The 19,276-nt window shown below is 41.7% G+C and overlaps 2 protein-coding genes across 6 annotated transcripts in view; both read left to right on the top strand.

The window, feature by feature from the left end:
• Window positions 1–17,847, top strand: part of LOC130290956 (olfactory receptor 1019-like) — a 30,918-nt gene extending 13,071 nt beyond the window's left edge. For 4 of the 5 annotated variants that reach the window (XM_056539224.1, XM_056539225.1, XM_056539228.1 and 1 more), the window contains one exon: window positions 16,416–17,847. In XM_056539224.1, the coding sequence (XP_056395199.1) occupies window positions 16,441–17,364 (924 nt within the window). In that variant the 5' untranslated portion in view covers window positions 16,416–16,440 and the 3' untranslated portion in view covers window positions 17,365–17,847. Of the gene's footprint in view, window positions 1–1,487; window positions 1,603–16,415 lie in introns of those variants that run through there. The other variant, XM_056539229.1, reaches the window with a different exon arrangement.
• LOC130291403 (olfactory receptor 150-like) lies at window positions 125–1,260 on the top strand. The gene is made up of 2 exons (XM_056540107.1): window positions 125–178; window positions 298–1,260. The coding sequence occupies exons 1-2, from the start codon at window positions 125–127 to the stop codon at window positions 1,258–1,260; spliced, it is 1,017 nt and encodes a 338-aa protein (XP_056396082.1).
• Window positions 17,848–19,276: the final 1,429 nt, after the last annotated feature.

Here is a 19,276-nt window from a genome sequence, read left to right as displayed (position 1 = left end):
CGGGTTTATAAAAGGTCAGGACCAGACAAGCACCAATCAATGGTGCGCTGGCCCTTTAAATCACAGAAAGCCAGCATGCGCGCCTTAGGGACAGTGGGGAGGTGAGTGACGGCCCGGCATTCGCATGCAGGCGCGTCCTGAAATGCAAACTGCAGCAGAGCCAGCACGGGAGGACGGGGTTGGAGTGCGCTCGCATCCAGCGCTTCTGGCAGCAGCGCAACTCATAACAGCGCTCTTGTGGTATTCATAAATTCTCTGATATAAAAATGACTGAATCATACTGTTTCTCTTTTGCAGAGTAATGAACAAGTCATGTTTTCTAATTCTACTAACGAGACTTCGATCATGTACTTTATTATTAAGGGGATTGCAGATGGCCCAGTGCTTCAGGCTCCCATCTTTCTTCTGGTTCTTGTCGTTTACCTCTTCACATTTAGTGGCAACGTGACAATTTTTCTATTGATTTGTGTGGACTGTCAACTCCACACCCCCATGTATTTCTTCCTGGCCAATTTGTCCTTCGTGGACCTTTCTTCTACCACCATCACCTTACACAAAGTGCTTCTGACCTTCATAACTGGTGATAACACTGTTTCTTACCTGGCGTGTATGATCCAGATGTACATTTTTGCTTCTTTGATCGGTCATGAACTTTTGATTTTGGCTGCTATGAGCTACGATAGATATGTAGCCGTCTGTAACCCTCTACGTTACCATGCCATCATGAACCATAGAGTTTGTGGTCTACTATGTTCTTGCTGCTACTTGATGGGTTGTGTCCAAGTCCTTGCCCCGGTTGTCATCTTCTCAGGTTTCTCATGCTATACATCCAATGAGGTCAACCACTTCTTCTGTGATATCATTCCTCTTATGAAAATCACTTGTGATGACACTTGGGTCTTGGAGATGGTGGTCTTCATCCAAGGAATATTTATTATTACTTTGCTACCTTTTGTGCTCACATTGATCCCCTATATTTTCATTATATCTGCCATTTTTAAGATCCGTTCCAGAAAAGGAAAGCAAAAAGCTTTTTATACCTGTTCCTCCCATCTTACGGTGGTATCCCTGCTTTATCTGACATTTATTGCTCAGTACTTGACTCCCACCTCACATGGGTCAATAAATTCCAAGAAGCTCTTCTCACTTTTTAACACAGCCGCCGTCCCCTTGTTGAACCCACTGATCTACAGTTTAAAGAATAGAGACGTTAAGGCAGCAATGAGGAGGAGGCTGGAGTTCTGTAAAACCATTACTTAAGTAGTGATTTTATGTAATTTATTGTTGCACATAATAAAAAATAAATAAAAATAAAAAAAACTGATAAAAGGCATTCTCTTGTGTAATATCGTATACCACCAAAATGTTTAATTTATTAGAACCACTAAGAAGCTAATAACCTTTTACAGTTGTGCAAAACCATAGGCAGAAATCTTTACTTCAATAATATTATATAGAGAAAATAATATGCACTCACCGCTAGGTTATGGCTATCAATCCTGGGAGTCCGGGGACACGAGTGGAGTCGTTGTCTGCGTGGAGCGCTCGGAGGCTACACCGGTTGTTTTGCGGGATCAACCCACTTCTTCCGGCCTCTCAGCGGTGAGTGCATATTATTTTCTCTATATAATATTATATAATAACCTAGCGGTGAGTGCATATTATTTTCTCTATATAATATTATTATGATACTGCAGTTTTTCTAATATGCACCCCGCAGGTGGCGTTTACACGTGAGTACCCCGGGCTGCTATATCTGTATAGACGGTCCATAAGGAGTCATAGAATAGGCTTAGATAACATTGCACACCTTGTGAGGGCCCCCACTTGCTATTCCTTTTACATTTTTTATTTTTAGAAATCTGTAGAAACAAAAATCCAATATGGGTGCTGCTACACTAGTGCAGAAGTGGCATCTTCATCCTTCAACCACGGCAATAAATTTCAATCCAACTTTTATTTTTATAAAAGTGATAATAATGGAAATCAGAACTCAAGGAATGAACTGATGTAATTGGTGTGTAATTAATTCAAAATGTAACTAGTGAAATACGATGTAGCTGGTTTCATATAAAATAGTGTAATTTATTATCCAACTACATAGACTGGTATCTGGGCAGGGCCCTTGCTCCAGATCCAGTAATCAATAGTTGAAAATAGTAGAAAATAGTAGAAAAATTAATAAAATAATTATAGGATTAAGAAAACAAATAAAGGTATAAAATAAAACAAAATAAGTACATAGGAATGAGAATATGCCACCTTAAAGGGGTACTCCGCTGCTCAGCGTTTGGAACAGCACCGGGAGCTTGTGATGTCATAGCCCTGCCCCCTCATGCCGTCACACCCCGCCCCCTCAATGCAAGTCTATGGGAGGGGGCGTGAAGGCTGTCACGCCCCCTCCCATAGACTTGTATTGAGGGGGTGGGGCGTGACAACGTGATGGGGGGCTATGACATCACGAGCTCCTGTCGCCAGCTCCAGCATTTGGAACAGATTGTTCCAAACGCTGAGGAGCAGAGTACCCCTTTAATTTGAATTCTTATGTACTTATGCACTTATCTCGTTCCTATGTACTTATTTTGTTTCATTTTATACCTATATTTGTTTTCTTAATCCTATCATTATTTTATTCATTTTTATCAACTGTTTATTACTGGATCTGGAGCAAGGGCCCTGCCCAGATATCAGTCTATGTATTTAGATAATAAATTACGCTTATTTATATGAAATCAGCTACATTGTATTTCTCTAGTTAAATTTTCAATTAACTACACACCATTATGTAAGTTAATTCCTTGAGGTTTGATTTCCATTATTATTGCTTTTACTTTCTTTTTGGCACTTTTTGCATATTGCAACTCAGTATCACGGTCTGGACTTAATTGAACATCATTTTTTCGTGTGTAGCCACTCATTTTCTGTTTTATTTTACAATTAAAATTTTTATTAATACCATAAATACTGATGTGTTTCTGTGCAGGCTTGCACCTTCATCAGGTCCTACACAAGCAATAAAAATAAAAAAATATTTATATATATATATATAAAATTATAAACGATATCAAATAAAAATAAGCTCATATCAGCATAACATGAAAAAAAATTAATGAAAAATATTTTAACAACTTAATAAGTAAATCTAATAAAGAAAGTGGCCTTGTAATTGTTTCACTATTCCTGCAGTGCTGCAGTGATCTATTGTTTGCCTAATAAAGAAAGTTAGTTATTACACTGCATGTCATGCTCACAAATTTACCATTTTTAGTATCACACTTCTATAAAAAAGAAAGCTTACCTTACACTTTGATTTAAGCTAAAGGTATCACCAAAGCAAGAGTGACAGCGTGCCCTGTAACAAAGCAAGAGTGACAGCGTGCCCTGTAACAAAGTAAGAGTGACAGCGTGCCCTGTAACAAAGTAAGAGTGACAGCGTGCCCTGTAACAAAGTAAGAGTGACAGCGTGCCCTGTAACAAAGCAAGAGTGACAGCGTGCCCTGTAACAAAGCAAGAGTGACAGCGTGCCCTGTAACAAAGAAAGAGTGACAGCGTGCCCTGTAACAAAGCAAGAGTGACAGCGTGCCCTGTAACAAAGTAAGAGTGACAGCGTGCCCTGTAACAAAGCAAGAGTGACAGCGTGCCCTGTAACAAAGTAAGAGTGACAGCGTGCCCTGTAACAAAGTAAGAGTGACAGCGTGCCCTGTAACAAAGTAAGAGTGACAGCGTGCCCTGTAACAAAGCAAGAGTGACAGCGTGCCCTGTAACAAAGCAAGAGTGACAGCGTGCCCTGTAACAAAGTAAGAGTGACAGCGTGCCCTGTAACAAAGTAAGAGTGACAGCGTGCCCTGTAACAAAGCAAGAGTGACAGCGTGCCCTGTAACAAAGCAAGAGTGACAGCGTGCCCTGTAACAAAGTAAGAGTGACAGCGTGCCCTGTAACAAAGCAAGAGTGACAGCGTGCCCTGTAACAAAGTAAGAGTGACAGCGTGCCCTGTAACAAAGTAAGAGTGACAGCGTGCCCTGTAACAAAGTAAGAGTGACAGCGTGCCCTGTAACAAAGCAAGAGTGACAGCGTGCCCTGTAACAAAGCAAGAGTGACAGCGTGCCCTGTAACAAAGCAAGAGTGACAGCGTGCCCTGTAACAAAGCAAGAGTGACAGCGTGCCCTGTAACAAAGTAAGAGTGACAGCGTGCCCTGTAACAAAGCAAGAGTGACAGCGTGCCCTAGTTCGCAAGTGTTATATAATACAAAAACCGCTTTTGTCCAGAACAATAGAACAGAATGTTCTAACAAGTTCTGCCTTGATACTAATGTGTGAGGGCAAGGGTCAGTAGGGGGAGTCCTGCTGGGACTTCTATATGTATGAATGACTGGGGGGGGGGGTTGGAGGCCTGCTATGATAACTATCTGGGGTATGAATTTATTTAGGAGTCTTGGGTTTAAATGTATGTGTCTGTAGTAAAACGGGGTCAGTACTTTCCTCAGGGAGAGGACACCACTTCTGGTGTAAAACGGAGATTCAAGTAGGCCACATAGTACTCCGCGGGCTCCTGGGTACAAAAATATGCGAATCAGCTCATCACACCACCTTCACAGGTAGTGTGTCCTGCAAACAGCTCAGGCTCCAGTTAAGAAGTCTCAGAACTGATTGGGATTTATGCCAAGCCAGAACTCTCTCCAGAAGGAAAGAGGACCCATCTGCGTACCTAGTGCCCCTCATGCCCCTGGCAAGGTGTTGCACCACCCCTTTCCCCTGCAAAAAAAGAAAAAAAAACTACACTAGGGAAACCTTGCATTGGATCATAAGTAATGGAAACCTACAAATCAAATGCCAGGCATCCTTGAGCTCCAAAAAGAGTTCGTTCACACCGTCCAGTGACCACCAACTTGTACGCAGGCTGAACAGATCTAGTGGCATGGCCAGATCTGTTTGGCGCAATGTGGTGCTCCATCTTGTGACCTTTCTCAGTCACAACCTGTGTGTCCCTTTGTCCTCCAGTAACTAGTGTTCTCTCAGACATGACACACAAAATGGACCATATTCTCTACCCCTAAATATTGTATGGCCTCCATTCCTATGGCTGCCCTTCCTTTAACCAAAATTCAAATTTAACCCTGCATTTTTAAATCATATCCCTGTCTAACCATCTAGGGATAATTAGCACTGACTTACACTACACTGACTAGCTACATGGTCCATGAACAGTCTAATAGCCTTAACCCCTTTGAGGACACAACGATTTTTCATTTTTGCACTTTTTTTTTTCCTCCTCATCTTCCAATAGCCATAATGCTTTCAATTTTCCGAATAAAGACCCATATGAGGCTTATTCTTTGCATCATCAATTTGACTTTGCAATGACATCACTTATTTACCATCAAATCTACAGTGGAAAAAATTTATTTGTGGGGCAAAATTGTGAAAAAAATAAAAAAAAATAAGCCATCATATTGAGGGCTTCTGTTTCTACGCAGTGCACTTTTGGGGTAAATATGACACTTAATCTTTTTTTTTTCTCCCGGTCCATACAATTAAAATGATACTGAATTTATGTAGGTTTTGTTTTATTTTACTACTTTAAAAAAATTATAACTTTGTGTAAGAAAATTGCTTAAAAAATATTCTTGAAATCATCATATTCTGACCCCTGTAGCTTTTTTATTTTTCCGTATACAGGGATGTATTACTTGCACCATTATCTGTAGTTTTTATCGGTACCCTTTTTGTTTTGATGGAACTTTTTGATTGCATTTGATAATTTTTTTCTAGTATATGAGCAAAAACATAAAAATTTTTGTACTTTGGTATTTTTCTCCATTTACACCATTGACCGTGTTGGTTTAATTAATTTTATACTTGAATAGTTTGGACATTTCTGCACGCAGCGATATTAAATATGCTTATGTTTATTTTTATTTACATTATTTTTTTTAAATGAGAAAAAGAGGGTTATTCAAAATTTTATTGGGGGGGGTGGGTTAATTCACATTTATAAAAAAAAAAAAATTCTTGAAATTTTTACACTTTTTTAGTTCCTATAAGAGATTACTACATGAAATCTTTGGACTGCATACACTGAACAATAGAATAGAACAGAACAGCATTGATCAGTGTTATCGTCACACCATTGCTCCAGCTATGACTTTCTGCAGCATTGTAGCGCCAATAGGATGGCAAGGAGGCAGGTAAGACTACCTCCATTCCCTCAGCTTATTAGAATCCTGCAATGTAGTAGCTGTGGTCCCGATCACTCCACTGAGCTAGCCGGGAAGTAAACTACCTACATTTAGATACTGCAATCCACAAAATTAAACAACAAAGCATAGGGGACGATGATAGAGAAATGTAGTTGAGAAAACGGGGATAGGGAGGGGAGACCCCAGGCCCGAAGCTTTATTGAAAGACAAAGATACACAAAGGAAAAACATGGAAGGAGAGGGGTTTTAATAATCTTCTTTAGTGACATCTGGACCTTCCAAATTTCTGAGTAGGCTGCTGACGGACATCCTCTCCTGATACTGGAGGCTGTGAGGGAGTGAGGTAGGTGAGTTAAAGATTGTATTGCTTTATTGGGCAGTCTTTGCACTTTAGTTTAATTTAATTTTGCCAAACAATCCCTTTCAACCCATCCCTATGCCCTCATTTATTATCAGCCTTCCTCGGTACCCACATATAGCAGGTAAGCCTCTCTATGCCTATACAGTAACTAGGCCCACCTATATGCCCATAAATGGTAGTTGGACCTCTCTATGCCCCTATATAGTAACTAAGGCAACCACCCTATGTAGTAGTTAGGCCTCCATAGTGCTACATATAGTAGCTATTGCCAACCCTGTGCCCCCTATAAAGTAGTTAGGGCTTCATACTGCCCCATATAAGGGGCGGAGGCGTGACGTCACACGGGGCGGAGGTGTGACGTCACACGCCGCCGGCCCGGTGGTCGCCTGTAATCAGTCCAGGAGCAAACACGCTCCGGGGACTGATTACAAACGGGGTGCCGCGTGCATGATCCCGGGGGTCCCCAGCGGCGAGACTCCCGCGATCAGGCATCTTATCCCCTATCCTTTGGATAGGGGAAAAGATGTGTAAGCACCGGAGAACCCCTTTAAAGACAGAGTACACAAACAACATATTATACAGTGCATAGAGAAAATATAATAAAGTGCATTAATAGGATAAACATAATAGACACTTTTACAGTGAGCCCAACACATGTGCAGCAGACATGTCCGAGGAGATCCGCAGCCCACAGGACAGCCTTAGTGCTGGGACACCACACAGAGCACGGGCCTAAAAATTATAAATCCAGCCCTGGGTGGCGGGCGGCCTACCCAGGATTTTCCATGTATTCTGGCAAGCCAGTCTGGCCCTGCTTGTACTCTATGTCTGGTAACTAACAAAGTTTATACTTTGTCATGTAATCCTGATAATAATTTGGATTCACTTCTGTAAACTTGAAGGGGTACTCCGGCCCTAATACATCTTATCTTAGGGGATAAGATGTCTTATCATGGGGGTTTCGCAATCTGTCATTGTGCACCCATTGTGCTCCAAATGTGTAGCATGATGACCATGGGGCCAGAGTATCGTGACGTCACGACTCCACCCCTGTGTGATATCAAGCCCCGCCCCCTCAATTCAAGTCTATGGGAGGGGGCATGGCGGCCGCGACCAGACATCTTATCCCTATCCTTTGGATAGGGGATAAGATGTATTAGGGCCGGAGTACCCCTTTATAAAAAATATATCTATCTATCTATCTATATATATATATATATATATATATATATATAAACCTGCAAAAAAGTTACCAAAAAGTTTGGTGTTCCGTGGAATTACATGACTTGGAGAACCCACCATATATCTTGTGTGTGCGGAGCCATTGTCCATGTATTGCTGTCTGTCAGAAGATTAGCTGACAATGACCCTAAACATACCAGTAAGTCCCGTTAGGCTCTCCTTATAAGTGCTGAGCAGTAGGAGAGAGGACTGTGTGGCTGTGTACGAGTGCTTTAGGAGAGTTCTACCAGAACCATGTTTTACAAGACATGGAGACTTTTTATTAAATTGCTTTTATTGCCATAAAACATGCAATTCGGAAATGGCGTCCTAAAGAAGAAGACATATTGAGGGACATTTATCAGTGTTTGCTTATACATTCCTTTTTTTAGTAATTTTTTTCTTACTATTTTTTTTTGCTTATGTGCGACTCATTTATCAACTGCTTTCAGCCTGTTAATACATTTCGTTCACTTAAGCACTTTTTATTTTTTTTTTACTTTGGTCGTGGCTTTTTCTGCTCCATGTCTGAGCTGGAGTAAATTTAGTCGGTTTTTTCATGCCATGCGACTTTTTTGCGACTTTCGCCCTTGATAAATCTCTGACCACTGCAAGTCAAAAATCACTTGTTGCTTTGGTACACTGAACATGCAAAAAGTTGCAGAAAAAAGAGCGTAGTCGCACATGCGACTTTTTTGCGACAATTTTAACCAAAAAAAAACCTACTAAATGCTTTGATAAATGTCCCCCATTGTCATTTCCTCATAAGTATAAAGATAATAACCCATCTGTATGTCACCACCTGACAATTCACTTGGGATTCTCCATTAATAAGAAGAAGATCCTGGCCGGTGCTTCTGGGACTCTGGGGACTTAATTATCTTTATTAACCCCTCATTACTACTAGTGAATACAGTATATATATATATATATATATTCTCTCATGGAATCTGGTGAACATTAATTGAAGACAGATAATGTACCACCGATCCTAACATCTGGACCCCCTTTTTAGATTGGGATTGTGAATTCTTTCCGTAAGTAGCACATAGTGACCTACCTGAACTGATGATATGATATATATGTTTTTATCACACTGTAAGTCTTCATATTAAAGTGACCTTAATAGATGCAATAACTTAGAATTTTTGACTAGTTTTGGTTTGCTCTGCTTGACTTTAACTAAATGAAAAAAAAAAAAAAAAAAAGCAGTGTGACTTTTTAACCACTGTGACTTTATTTAAATGCCTATAGCGTTTCACAAATGAAAATAAATAGTTCAAGATAGAGGAAAAAGTTTGGAAAATAAGGTATGTAAAAAATATTAGGCTATGTAGTTTTTATCTAAAAATAAAAAATGATATATATGTATATATATATATATATATATATATATATATATATATATATATTATTTTCTTTATAATTTTTTTTATTTTTAACCCCTTCCCGCAGAATGTCATATATAAACGCCGGGTTGTGCAGTGCGTTCGCGCATCCCGGCGTTTATAAATGACATTCAGTTAACCCGGCGATGCGCAGCATCGCACGGGTTAACTGGCAGAAGTCCCGCTGTTTCCAGCAGGGGACAACTTCTGCTTCACCCCCAGGACCATTTATTGATGGTCCTGGTCAGCGATCACTGTGATTGGTCCCTGTGGACCAATCACAGTGATCTGGGGTGAAAGTTCAGATCCCCCGCACTGCCCGCCCCTGGAAGTCGGGCAGAACGGGGGACGATGGCTGCGGGGGCTCGCGGGGACCTGCGGCATAGGAGGGGAACATCAGGGGACTGGCGGACTTACCTGGCGGGACCGAGGAGCAGTGGCAGGACCGGCCACGTGGACGAGCAGCGACGGGACCGGCAGGTAAGTACATGGTCCTCAGAAGCAGCAGTGAAGATCTTCACTGCTGCTTCTAGGAGTCTGAAAACTACAACTCCCAGCATGCCTAGACAGCCTTTGGCTGTCTGGGCATGCTGGGAGTTGTAGTTTTGCAACATCTGGAGGGCCCCAGTTTGGAGACCATTGTATAATGGTCTCCAATCTGTGCTCTTCCAGCTGTTGCAAAACTACAACTCCCAGCATGAACTGACTGTCCAGGCATGCTGGGAGTTTTAGTTCAGCAACATCTGGCCCTTCAGATGTTGCCGAACTACAACTCCCAGCATGCCCTTCAGCTGTCTGGGCATGCTGGGAGTTGTAGTTTTGCAACAACTGGAGACACACTAATTGGGAAACATTGTTTCTAACTCAGTGTTTCCTAACCTGTGTGCCTCCAGCTGTTGCAAAACTATAACTCCCAGCATGCACTAACAGACCATGCATGCTGGGAGTTGTAGTTTTGCAACATCTGGAGGGCCCCAGTTTGGAGACCATTGTATAATGGTCTCCAATCTGTGCTCTTCCAGCTGTTGCAAAACTACAACTCCCAGTATGCACTGACTGTCCAGGCATGCTGGGAGTTTTAGTTCAGCAACATCTGGCCCTTCAGATGTTGCCGAACTACAACTCCCAGCATGCCCTTCAGCTGTCTGGGCATGCTGGGAGTTGTAGTTTTGCAACAACTGGAGACACACTGGTTGGGAAACATTGTCTGTTTCTAACTCAGTGTTTCCTAGCCTGTGTGCCTCCAGCTGTTGCAAAACTATAACTCCCAGCATGCACTAACAGCATGCAACAGCTGGTGCACCCCCCCCCCCCCCTGTGAATGTACAGGGTACATTCACATGGGCGAGGCTTTTACAGTGGGTTTCTCGCATTTTGAGATGCAGCAAATATTGCGCCGGGAAACTCGCTGTAATCCCCCGCCCATGTGACTAACACAAAATAAAATAAAAAGTTAAAAACACTACATATACACATACCCCCTACACAGCCCCCCTCCCCCAATAAGAACGTCCGGTACGCCACTGTTTCCAAAGCAGAGCCTCCAGCTGTTGAAAAACAACAACTCCCAGTATTGCCGGACAGCCGTTGACTGTCCACGCATGCTGGGAGTTTTGAAACAGCTGGAGGCACCCTGTTTGGGAATCACTGGCGTAGAATACCCCTATGTCCACCCCTATGCAAATCCCTAATTTAGGCCTCAAATGCGCACGGCGCTCTCACTTTGGAGCCCTGTCGTATTTCAAGGCAACAGTTTAGGGCGACATATGGGGTATCGCCGTACTCGGGAGAAATTACGTTATAAGGTTTGGGGGGCTTTTTCTTATTTAACCCTTCATGAAAAGGAAATGTTGGGGTCTACACCAGAATGTTAGTGTAAAAAAATTTAATTTTTTACACTAACATGCTGATGTTGCCCTATACTTTACATTTTCACAAGAGGTAAAAGGGAAAAAAGCCCCCCAAAATTTGTAACGCAATTTCTCCCGACTACAGAGATACCCCATATGTGAGCGCAAAGTGCTCTGGGGGCGCACAACAAGGCCCAGAAGGGAGAGCGCACCATGTACATTTGAGGTGATTTGCACAGGGGTGGCTGATTGTTACAGCGGTTTTGACAAACGCAAAAAAAACAAAACCCCACATGTGACCCCATTTCGGAAACGACACCCCTCACGGAATGTAATGAGGGGTGCAGTGAGAATTTACCCCCCACAGGTGTCTGACGGATCTTTGGAACAGTGGTCCGTGAAAATGAAAACTTGTACAGCCCACTGTTCCAAAGATCTATCAGACACCAGTGGGGGGCAAATGCTCACTGTACCCCTTGTTACGTTCCTCAAGGGGTCTCGTTTCCAAAATGGTATGCCATGTGGTTTTTTTTTTGCTGTTCTGGCACCATAGGGGCTTCCTAAATGAGACATGCCCCCCGAGCAAAATTTGCTCTCAAAAAGCCAAATATGACTCCTTCTCTTCTGAGCATTGTAGTTCGCCCATAGTGCACTTCAGGTCAACTTATGGGGTACCTTCATACTCAGAAGAGAAGGGGTTACAAATATTGGGGGGTATTTCCTGCTATTAACCCTTGGAAAAATGTGAAATTTGGGGGGAAACACACATTTTAGTGAAAAAAAATAATTTTTTTTTTACATATGCAAAAGTCGTGAAACACCTGTGGGGTATTAAGGCTCACTTTATTCCTTGTTATGTTCCTCAAGGGGTCTAGTTTCCAAAATGGTATGCCATGTGAGGGTTTTTTGCTGTTCTGGCACCATAGGGGCTTCCTAAATGCAACATGCCCCCCAAAAACCATTTCAGAAAAACGTACGCTCCAAAATCCCCTTGTTGCTCCTTCCCTTCTGAGCCCTCTACTGCGCCCGCCGGACAATTTACATAGACATATGAGGTATGTGCTTACTCGAGAGAAATCGGGCTACAAATATAAGTATACATTTTCTCCTTTTACCCCTTGTAAAATTTCAAAAATTGGGTCTACAAGAACATGCGAGTGTAAAAAATGAACATTGTGAATTTTCTCCTTCACTTTGCTTCTATTCCTGTGAAACACCTAAAGGGTTAAAATGATGACTGAATGTCATTTTGAATACTTTGGGGGGTGCAGTTTTTATAATGGGGTCTTTTGTGGGGTATTTCTAATATGAAGACCCTTCAAATCCACTTCAAACCTGAACTGGTCCCTGAAAAATAGTGAGTTTGAAAATTTTGTGAAAAATTGGAAAATTGCTGCTGAACTTTGAAGCCCTCTGGTGTCTTCCAAAAGTAAAAACTGATCACTTTTATGATGCAGACATAAAGTAGACATATTGTATATGTGAAAACATTTTTTTTTATTTCTAATATACATTTTCCTTACAAGCAGAGAGCTTCAAAGTTAGAAAAATGCTAAATTTTCAAATTTTTCATCAAATTTTAGGATTTTTCGCAAGGAAAGGATGCAAGTTACCATAAAATTTTACCACTAAGTTCTCGGAATCAGAATGATAACTAAAAGCATTCCAGAGTTATTAATGTTTAAAGTGACAGTGGTCAGATGTGCAAAAAACGCTCTGGTCCTTAAGGCCAAAATGGGCTTGGTCCTGAAGGGGTTAAGCAACAAAAATTTTTTTTTAAAGTTTTTATAAAAACTCAGCAAACTAGACAAAAGTAATTTTCTAAATTTGCTTTGTATCATTAATGCCAATATATTATATTTAATATAATATATATTTATATATATATATATATATATATATTACTGCAAAATGCAGCAAATACCGTATTTTTCGCTGTATAAGACGCACTTTTTCTTCCCCAAAACTGGGGGGGAAAAGTCGGTGCGTCTTATACGGCGAATACACCCCTATCGCGGCGGTCCCTGCGGCCATCAACGGCCGGGACCCACGGCTAATACAGGACATCACCGATCGCGGTGATGCCCTGTATTAACCGCGTCTGAAGGGAAAGTGACACTAACCCGGCTGTTCAGTCGGGCTGTTCGGGACCACCGTGATTTCACTGTGGCGGTCCCGAACAGCCCGACTGAATAGCCGGGTTAGTGCTTACAGGACACCGGGAGGGACCTTACCTGCCCCCTCTGTGTCTTCTCCGTTCAGGGATCCCCTGTATGCCGGCGCTCTCCTTCCTCGTCATCACGTCGTCGCGTACGTGCGTCGGCGTGAGTAACGACGTGATGGCGGCGACGGAGAGCGAGGATACCCGGTCGGCAGCAGAGACGTTCCGGAGTGACGGGGACACGGCGACAGCGATGGAGCGACATCCAGGGTAGCGGTGACGGGTCCGGAACGGCGGGGACACGTGAGTATCAATCTGCGGACCTCCAGATGTTGCAAAACTACAATTCCCAGCATGCCCGGACAGCAAACGGCTGTCCGGGCATGCTGAGAGTTGTAGTTTTGCAACATCTGGAGGTCCGCAGGTTGAAGACCACTATTGGGTTCAAAATCTTAATTTTTTTTAGATTTTGCACCTATAAATTGGGTGCGTCTTATACGCCGGTGTGTCCTATAGGGCGAAAAATAGGGTAATAATAAAATAACAGGAACAACAATAATAATAATAGTAATATTAATAATAATATTTTTTATAAATAATATAGTAACAAAAAAGTAAAAACTAAACATTAATATAACATTATCGTTATTATTATTATTATTAATAATAATAATAATAATAATAATAAATAAATAAATAAATAAATATTTTTGTTGGGCAACCATAATATTATAAAAGCTATCATTTTAATACATTTTTAATATTGGTATATTTTTTATTGTTTTACGCTATTATTATTATTGTCATTATTATCACCATCATCAATATTATAAAAGTATTCAAATTTATTTTTATGATGAAAATAATTATACGAATCATAATGATAATGAATATTATATTTAAAACTTTTACATTGATTTTTAAGTAATTTTTTTGTTATCGTAACTGCTTTAATGAATTGCTTAACCAAATGACACACGAATGGCACACAAATAATTAACGGGGGGAACATATACTAGTATAGTAAAAAAAAAATCCCAAATTATGTTAAAATTAAGTATTTTTCCTTAATATAGTATATAATGTGGCTTTTAAAAATACAACTTAGTTAGCAAAAAAAAATAAATGACAAGCAATGTAGATAGAAAAATACAAAAAGGTTATGGCTCTTAGAAGGGTATGTTATGGAGATGAACAAAATTTCCATGTCCTCTATGTCAAAATAGGTAGACCCCATACGTAACCCTTCTGTAAAATTCTTTGAGTGCTTTGTGATGATTGTATATGGCTCTGCGTGCTGCATTATGCTGCATTGTACTCTGCCCTGTATTAAATCAGTTCAGTGTATAAGAATTAGCCCTGTACTATTGTCTGCTGTTACTAGATTATCCATTGTAGGAGATACAGTATATACATATATATATATATAGAGCTGATTCTAGGAAGTTAGATTGTGGCAGAGGCCATATGGCATGCAGAAGTCCCTGTGCTGAGCTTAGAGACAAATACTAAGCTGGAGGCATGGAACCATTCCCAAAAAACTCGCCCCTGTGAGATGGTGAAGGTGTGGGAAGATTATATCTGGAGAACAGTGGACTAATGTGTGAGCGACTGACTAAAATGTGATTCTCTATGTTATATCTCATTGCCTGATGTGAATGTTGTAAGCGTGTGTTGTAAAGGATATGCTGCATGTGGGTTTTGATTTGTGTTGTTCTTTACCCCCACATCTTTTGTGTGGCAAAATGGTCAGTTGTTGGCAGCTCCACCTTAGGGTGTCCATGGAAGAACAGAAGTCCCTGCTGGTGAAGTTATTGGCATGGGGTTTTGTTTGGTCACACCACAGTGCTAATGTTTGTAGTAAAGGCCTGGGGTTTTGGTACCAAAGATGGAAGTGAAGAAGGTGCCTGTAGATGACCTATGAAACTGTTAGTCCTGGGCTTGTCCATCGAGGATTTTAGCTGCTGGCCAGCAAGGGCTTTTTCATCAGCGGTGTGCTAGAGGCTGGGGGACCTTAAAGGGGTACTCCGCCCCTAGACATCTTATCCCCTATCCAAAGGTTTAGAGCATCGGGGGTAGCGCTGCAGGGCCAGAGGCTCGTGACGTCATGGATGCTCCCCACTCGTGTCGTCATGGCCACACACCCTCAATGCAAGTCTATGGGAGGGGACGTGGCGGCTGTCACGCCCCCTCCCATAGACTTGCATTGAGGGGGCATGGCTGTGATGTCACAAGCTGGGCATGACAGTGACGTCACGAGCCTTTACCCTGGATTTCCAGTCATCTGGCACGGGGCAAAGGGAATACCCCTTAACATGAAGCCTAAATAGAAGCTGTGTAAAGATTCACATGGTGTATTTAAGGGACTGGTCCAACTACTCCTCTGAATGTGGCCTGTAAGAAGAGTCATAATAAGCAGACAGTGAGAAAACAGGGTAACTGCTAAGTAATCTGGGGTTTGGGGATTGTGACCATGGTAGATAGTGCTCCATGTGAGCAGCCTAAACAGTTTTGACTGAGCTTATAGTCAGAACCAATGGGGATAGCTCCGGTAGAGTCTACTGAGTCTGAGGAGAATATTGTCACCCTGGAGAGAACCAGAGAGGGGAAAGCATAGCGAACCCAAACACAGGGGAAGCTGTAGGTAGGTCCTGGTGGGGTTGCGGAAGATTCTATTACAAAAAGGGACAAGCTTGATGCTGTTGCCTTGGAGGTATAACATGTTCTCTGGTTGGTCTTGCCTAAATTGTGGCCTGTTACAAGGTCAAGTGGCCTTACAACCACATGCGACTGTCAATCATCAAATTTTACTTCTCCAGCAACTGTGAACTGTAATCACCATGCTTATTATGCCTTGTGAAGTGGACTATAACAATCAAGCTTGTTGTGACACTGTCAGAAGTAAGATGATACCCAGCACTCACCAGAAATGCACAGTGAAGATTTATTATGCCATAGTGTAGTACAAGGATGCGTTTCAGTGAGAGCCTTCCTCAGCTGTCTATCTATGGCAAACAGCTGAGAAAAGCTCCCACGCCGAAACCCGTCCTTGTTCTACACTATGGCATAATACATCTTCACTGTGCATTACTGGTGAGTGCTGGGTATCATCTTTCTTCTACCTGTAGCTTTACCCTACCTCGTCCACCACCGCAGATTCCACAGAAGTGCCGACATATCCCTATATTGAACTTGTGCCACTGTCAATTATTCATTATGTGTGATCTGTCTTTTCAGATTCCAAGTGATCATACCAATAACTATGAATGAGACCACCATTCAATATTTCATCATTAAAGGAATATCGGATGTCCCCGAATTGCAAATGACTATTTTCACTGTAGTATTGCTTATTTACCTCATCACCATCGGAGGCAACATGGTCATTCTCATACTAGTCTGCGTGGACTCTCATCTTCATTCACCAATGTACTTTTTCTTAGCTAACCTGTCCATTGTAGACATGGCATCCTCCACCACCAGTCTACATAAGATTCTTATAAGTTTCATTACTGGGGATGAGACTGTTTCATTTTACGGGTGCATGACTCAGTCCTTCATGTCTGGATCCTTCACAGTCCACGAGTTGTTCATCCTGACAGCCATGAGCTATGATCGCTATTTGGCCATCTGCAGGCCTCTGAACTATCATCTCCTTATGAACCATAGGACCTGCATCCTGTTGGCTTCTTCATGTTGGACCTTGGGCTTTCTCTTTGTTAGTCCTCTTGTTGGGATATTATCAAGTTTTTCTTGTTATACGTCCATAGAAATCAACCACTTTCTCTGTGATATTGTCCCATTGCTAAACATCACCTGCAGTGACACCTTCAGTTTGAGCATATTATTTTTCATTGAAGGGTTATTTCTCTTTACTGTTATCCCATTTATTTTAACTTTTTTACCTTATATTTTTATAATCGTTGCAATTATGAAGATCCGTACCAGTAATGGACGACATAAGGCCTTCTATACATGCTCCTCACACCTCACCGTGGTCATCCTTCTCTATACCCTTCTTATTAGTCAATATTTGGGGCCAAGCTCGTCAAGCAACGTTGACTCCAAAAAACTCTACGCTCTGTTCAATATGGCTGCTGTGCCTCTATTAAACCCAGTGATTTATAGCTTAAAGAACAAAGATGTGAAGGTGGCTCTAAGAAGGAGGTTTGGACAGAAGCCGTGAAGTGGTCACACAAATATCATGTTAGACTCTTCCTTATTGTAGGTAATTTATATGAGCATTGACTGCAAGGTAAAAGGCCAAGGTCATTGTCTTCTAACTGCAGAATCATCCCAGAATGTTCTTCCTACCCTCAAAAATGGAGATAAGGCCCAAGGGCAAGTAGTGCTGCCTCCTAGGACCTGAATTTAGTTCTAGGACTCCAAAGTGTACACTCAAGCCTGATGTCTGAACTGATTTTTTCCCCCAGAACCTTTATAAATACATGATACAGGCAAACTAACAAGACATATCTGGGGCTAGGGGATGGAGTTTTGGCACCTGAGAAAAAAGGGTGGGAGGCGCCTAGAGAACCAGGAGATGGCTTATGAAACTGACATGAAGGTGATAAAGTATTCCTGCAGTGTGTCCACTGGGAATTGATCAGAGTGTGTCCCATACTGTTTCCTCCCCAAGTATACTGTCTAAACATAAATCTGTCCAGGACACTGATGTGCGGTTTCCTGTGACTGTGCCCATTACTCTTGCCCCAGTGTTACATATCAGTACCCAAGTAAATGAGTACCCAAGTAAAGGTTCAATTACCCAGTTGCAATAGAAATGTTCTACTGTTGCCAATGCTTGCCAGCCAATAGTTAAACATACTATATATATATATATATATATATATATATATATAATCTCAAACATACATACGTATGTCCTTAAAGGGGTACTCCACTGCCACAGCGTTCGGAACATTTTGTTCCAAACACTGGGTGTGGGCTGCGAGGGTTGTGATGTCATGGCCATGCCTCTTGCGACCTCACACCACACCCCCTCAATGCAAGTGTATGGGAATGGGCGTGGAAGTCGCCACGCCCCCTCCCGTAGACTTGCATTGAGGAGGCATGGTGTGAGGTCGCAAAAGGTGTGGTCATGACGTCATGACCACCACAGCCCACACCCAGTGTTCAGTACAAAATGCTCCGAACGCTTGGGCAATGGAGTACCCCTTTAAGTACCGGCCCTGTGTGGTCCTCTGCTGCAGCTATAGATTTTTTTCTACATTATAATACTAAATTTATTCCGCCCCAGGTGGCAGTAGAGCAGGGTCTGGAGCTGGAGGTTCGGGAGCTGTAATGATAATCTGGCCCTGGCCTATCTATGCTTGCTAAAACAAACCTATATAAAAATAAATAATGACAATTTGTACATAAATATTGTTAATTTTTAACCTTTTTTGGTGATCTTTGTGACCCCCTCCTGTCATTGCTGCTGCACAGATCTCCATATACTGCATGTGAGCTGAGTTTTGGGGAGATTTGTATGTATGTAGTGTTTGGTGCCGCATTTGACCCTCAATGAGAGAGAAACAGACTACATGATAGATTGCTAACAGAGCTGTTTTAAAGAGAGGGAGACAGCCTACCACAAGAGCTGCTCTACAAGAAGAGGTGCATCTGGTCAGAGAAGTTGAACACCAAAGTCCTAAAAAAATGCACCATACACTCCCATGTGCCCCAATGACACCCATAGGGGAGTGTGTACTAATCCTGTTAAGGACAGGGGAACTCCATAAATGTATGTATACAGAGAGATTGGAGTTATAACACCACCTTAAGTATAAACATATAAATCTTTATTGAAAATGTTTTACATAAAAAACATATATAGATGCAAAAAAGTGAAGTATTGCAATGGAAATCCAACACAACAATATCTGGCGCAGAGTAAGAATAGTACATCCAAATGAGTACATAAATATTGTCCACACGCTATATATAGCAATCTATGGAATAAAACAGTTTAGCCACTATGGGCTATCCATACAAATGCTGCATAATAATATATCAAGATAAACTAGTAATATAACCTAGAACTGGTGTATAGCCAGGTCTAGGAATGGATAGTGAAATACAATGATGTTGGGGAC

This window comes from Hyla sarda, chromosome 9, assembly GCF_029499605.1.
Source record: "Hyla sarda isolate aHylSar1 chromosome 9, aHylSar1.hap1, whole genome shotgun sequence".
Taxonomy (NCBI): Eukaryota; Metazoa; Chordata; class Amphibia; order Anura; family Hylidae; genus Hyla; species Hyla sarda.
The sequence above is the reverse complement of the archived record's forward strand: the minus strand, read 5'-3'. Positions and strand labels throughout refer to the sequence as shown.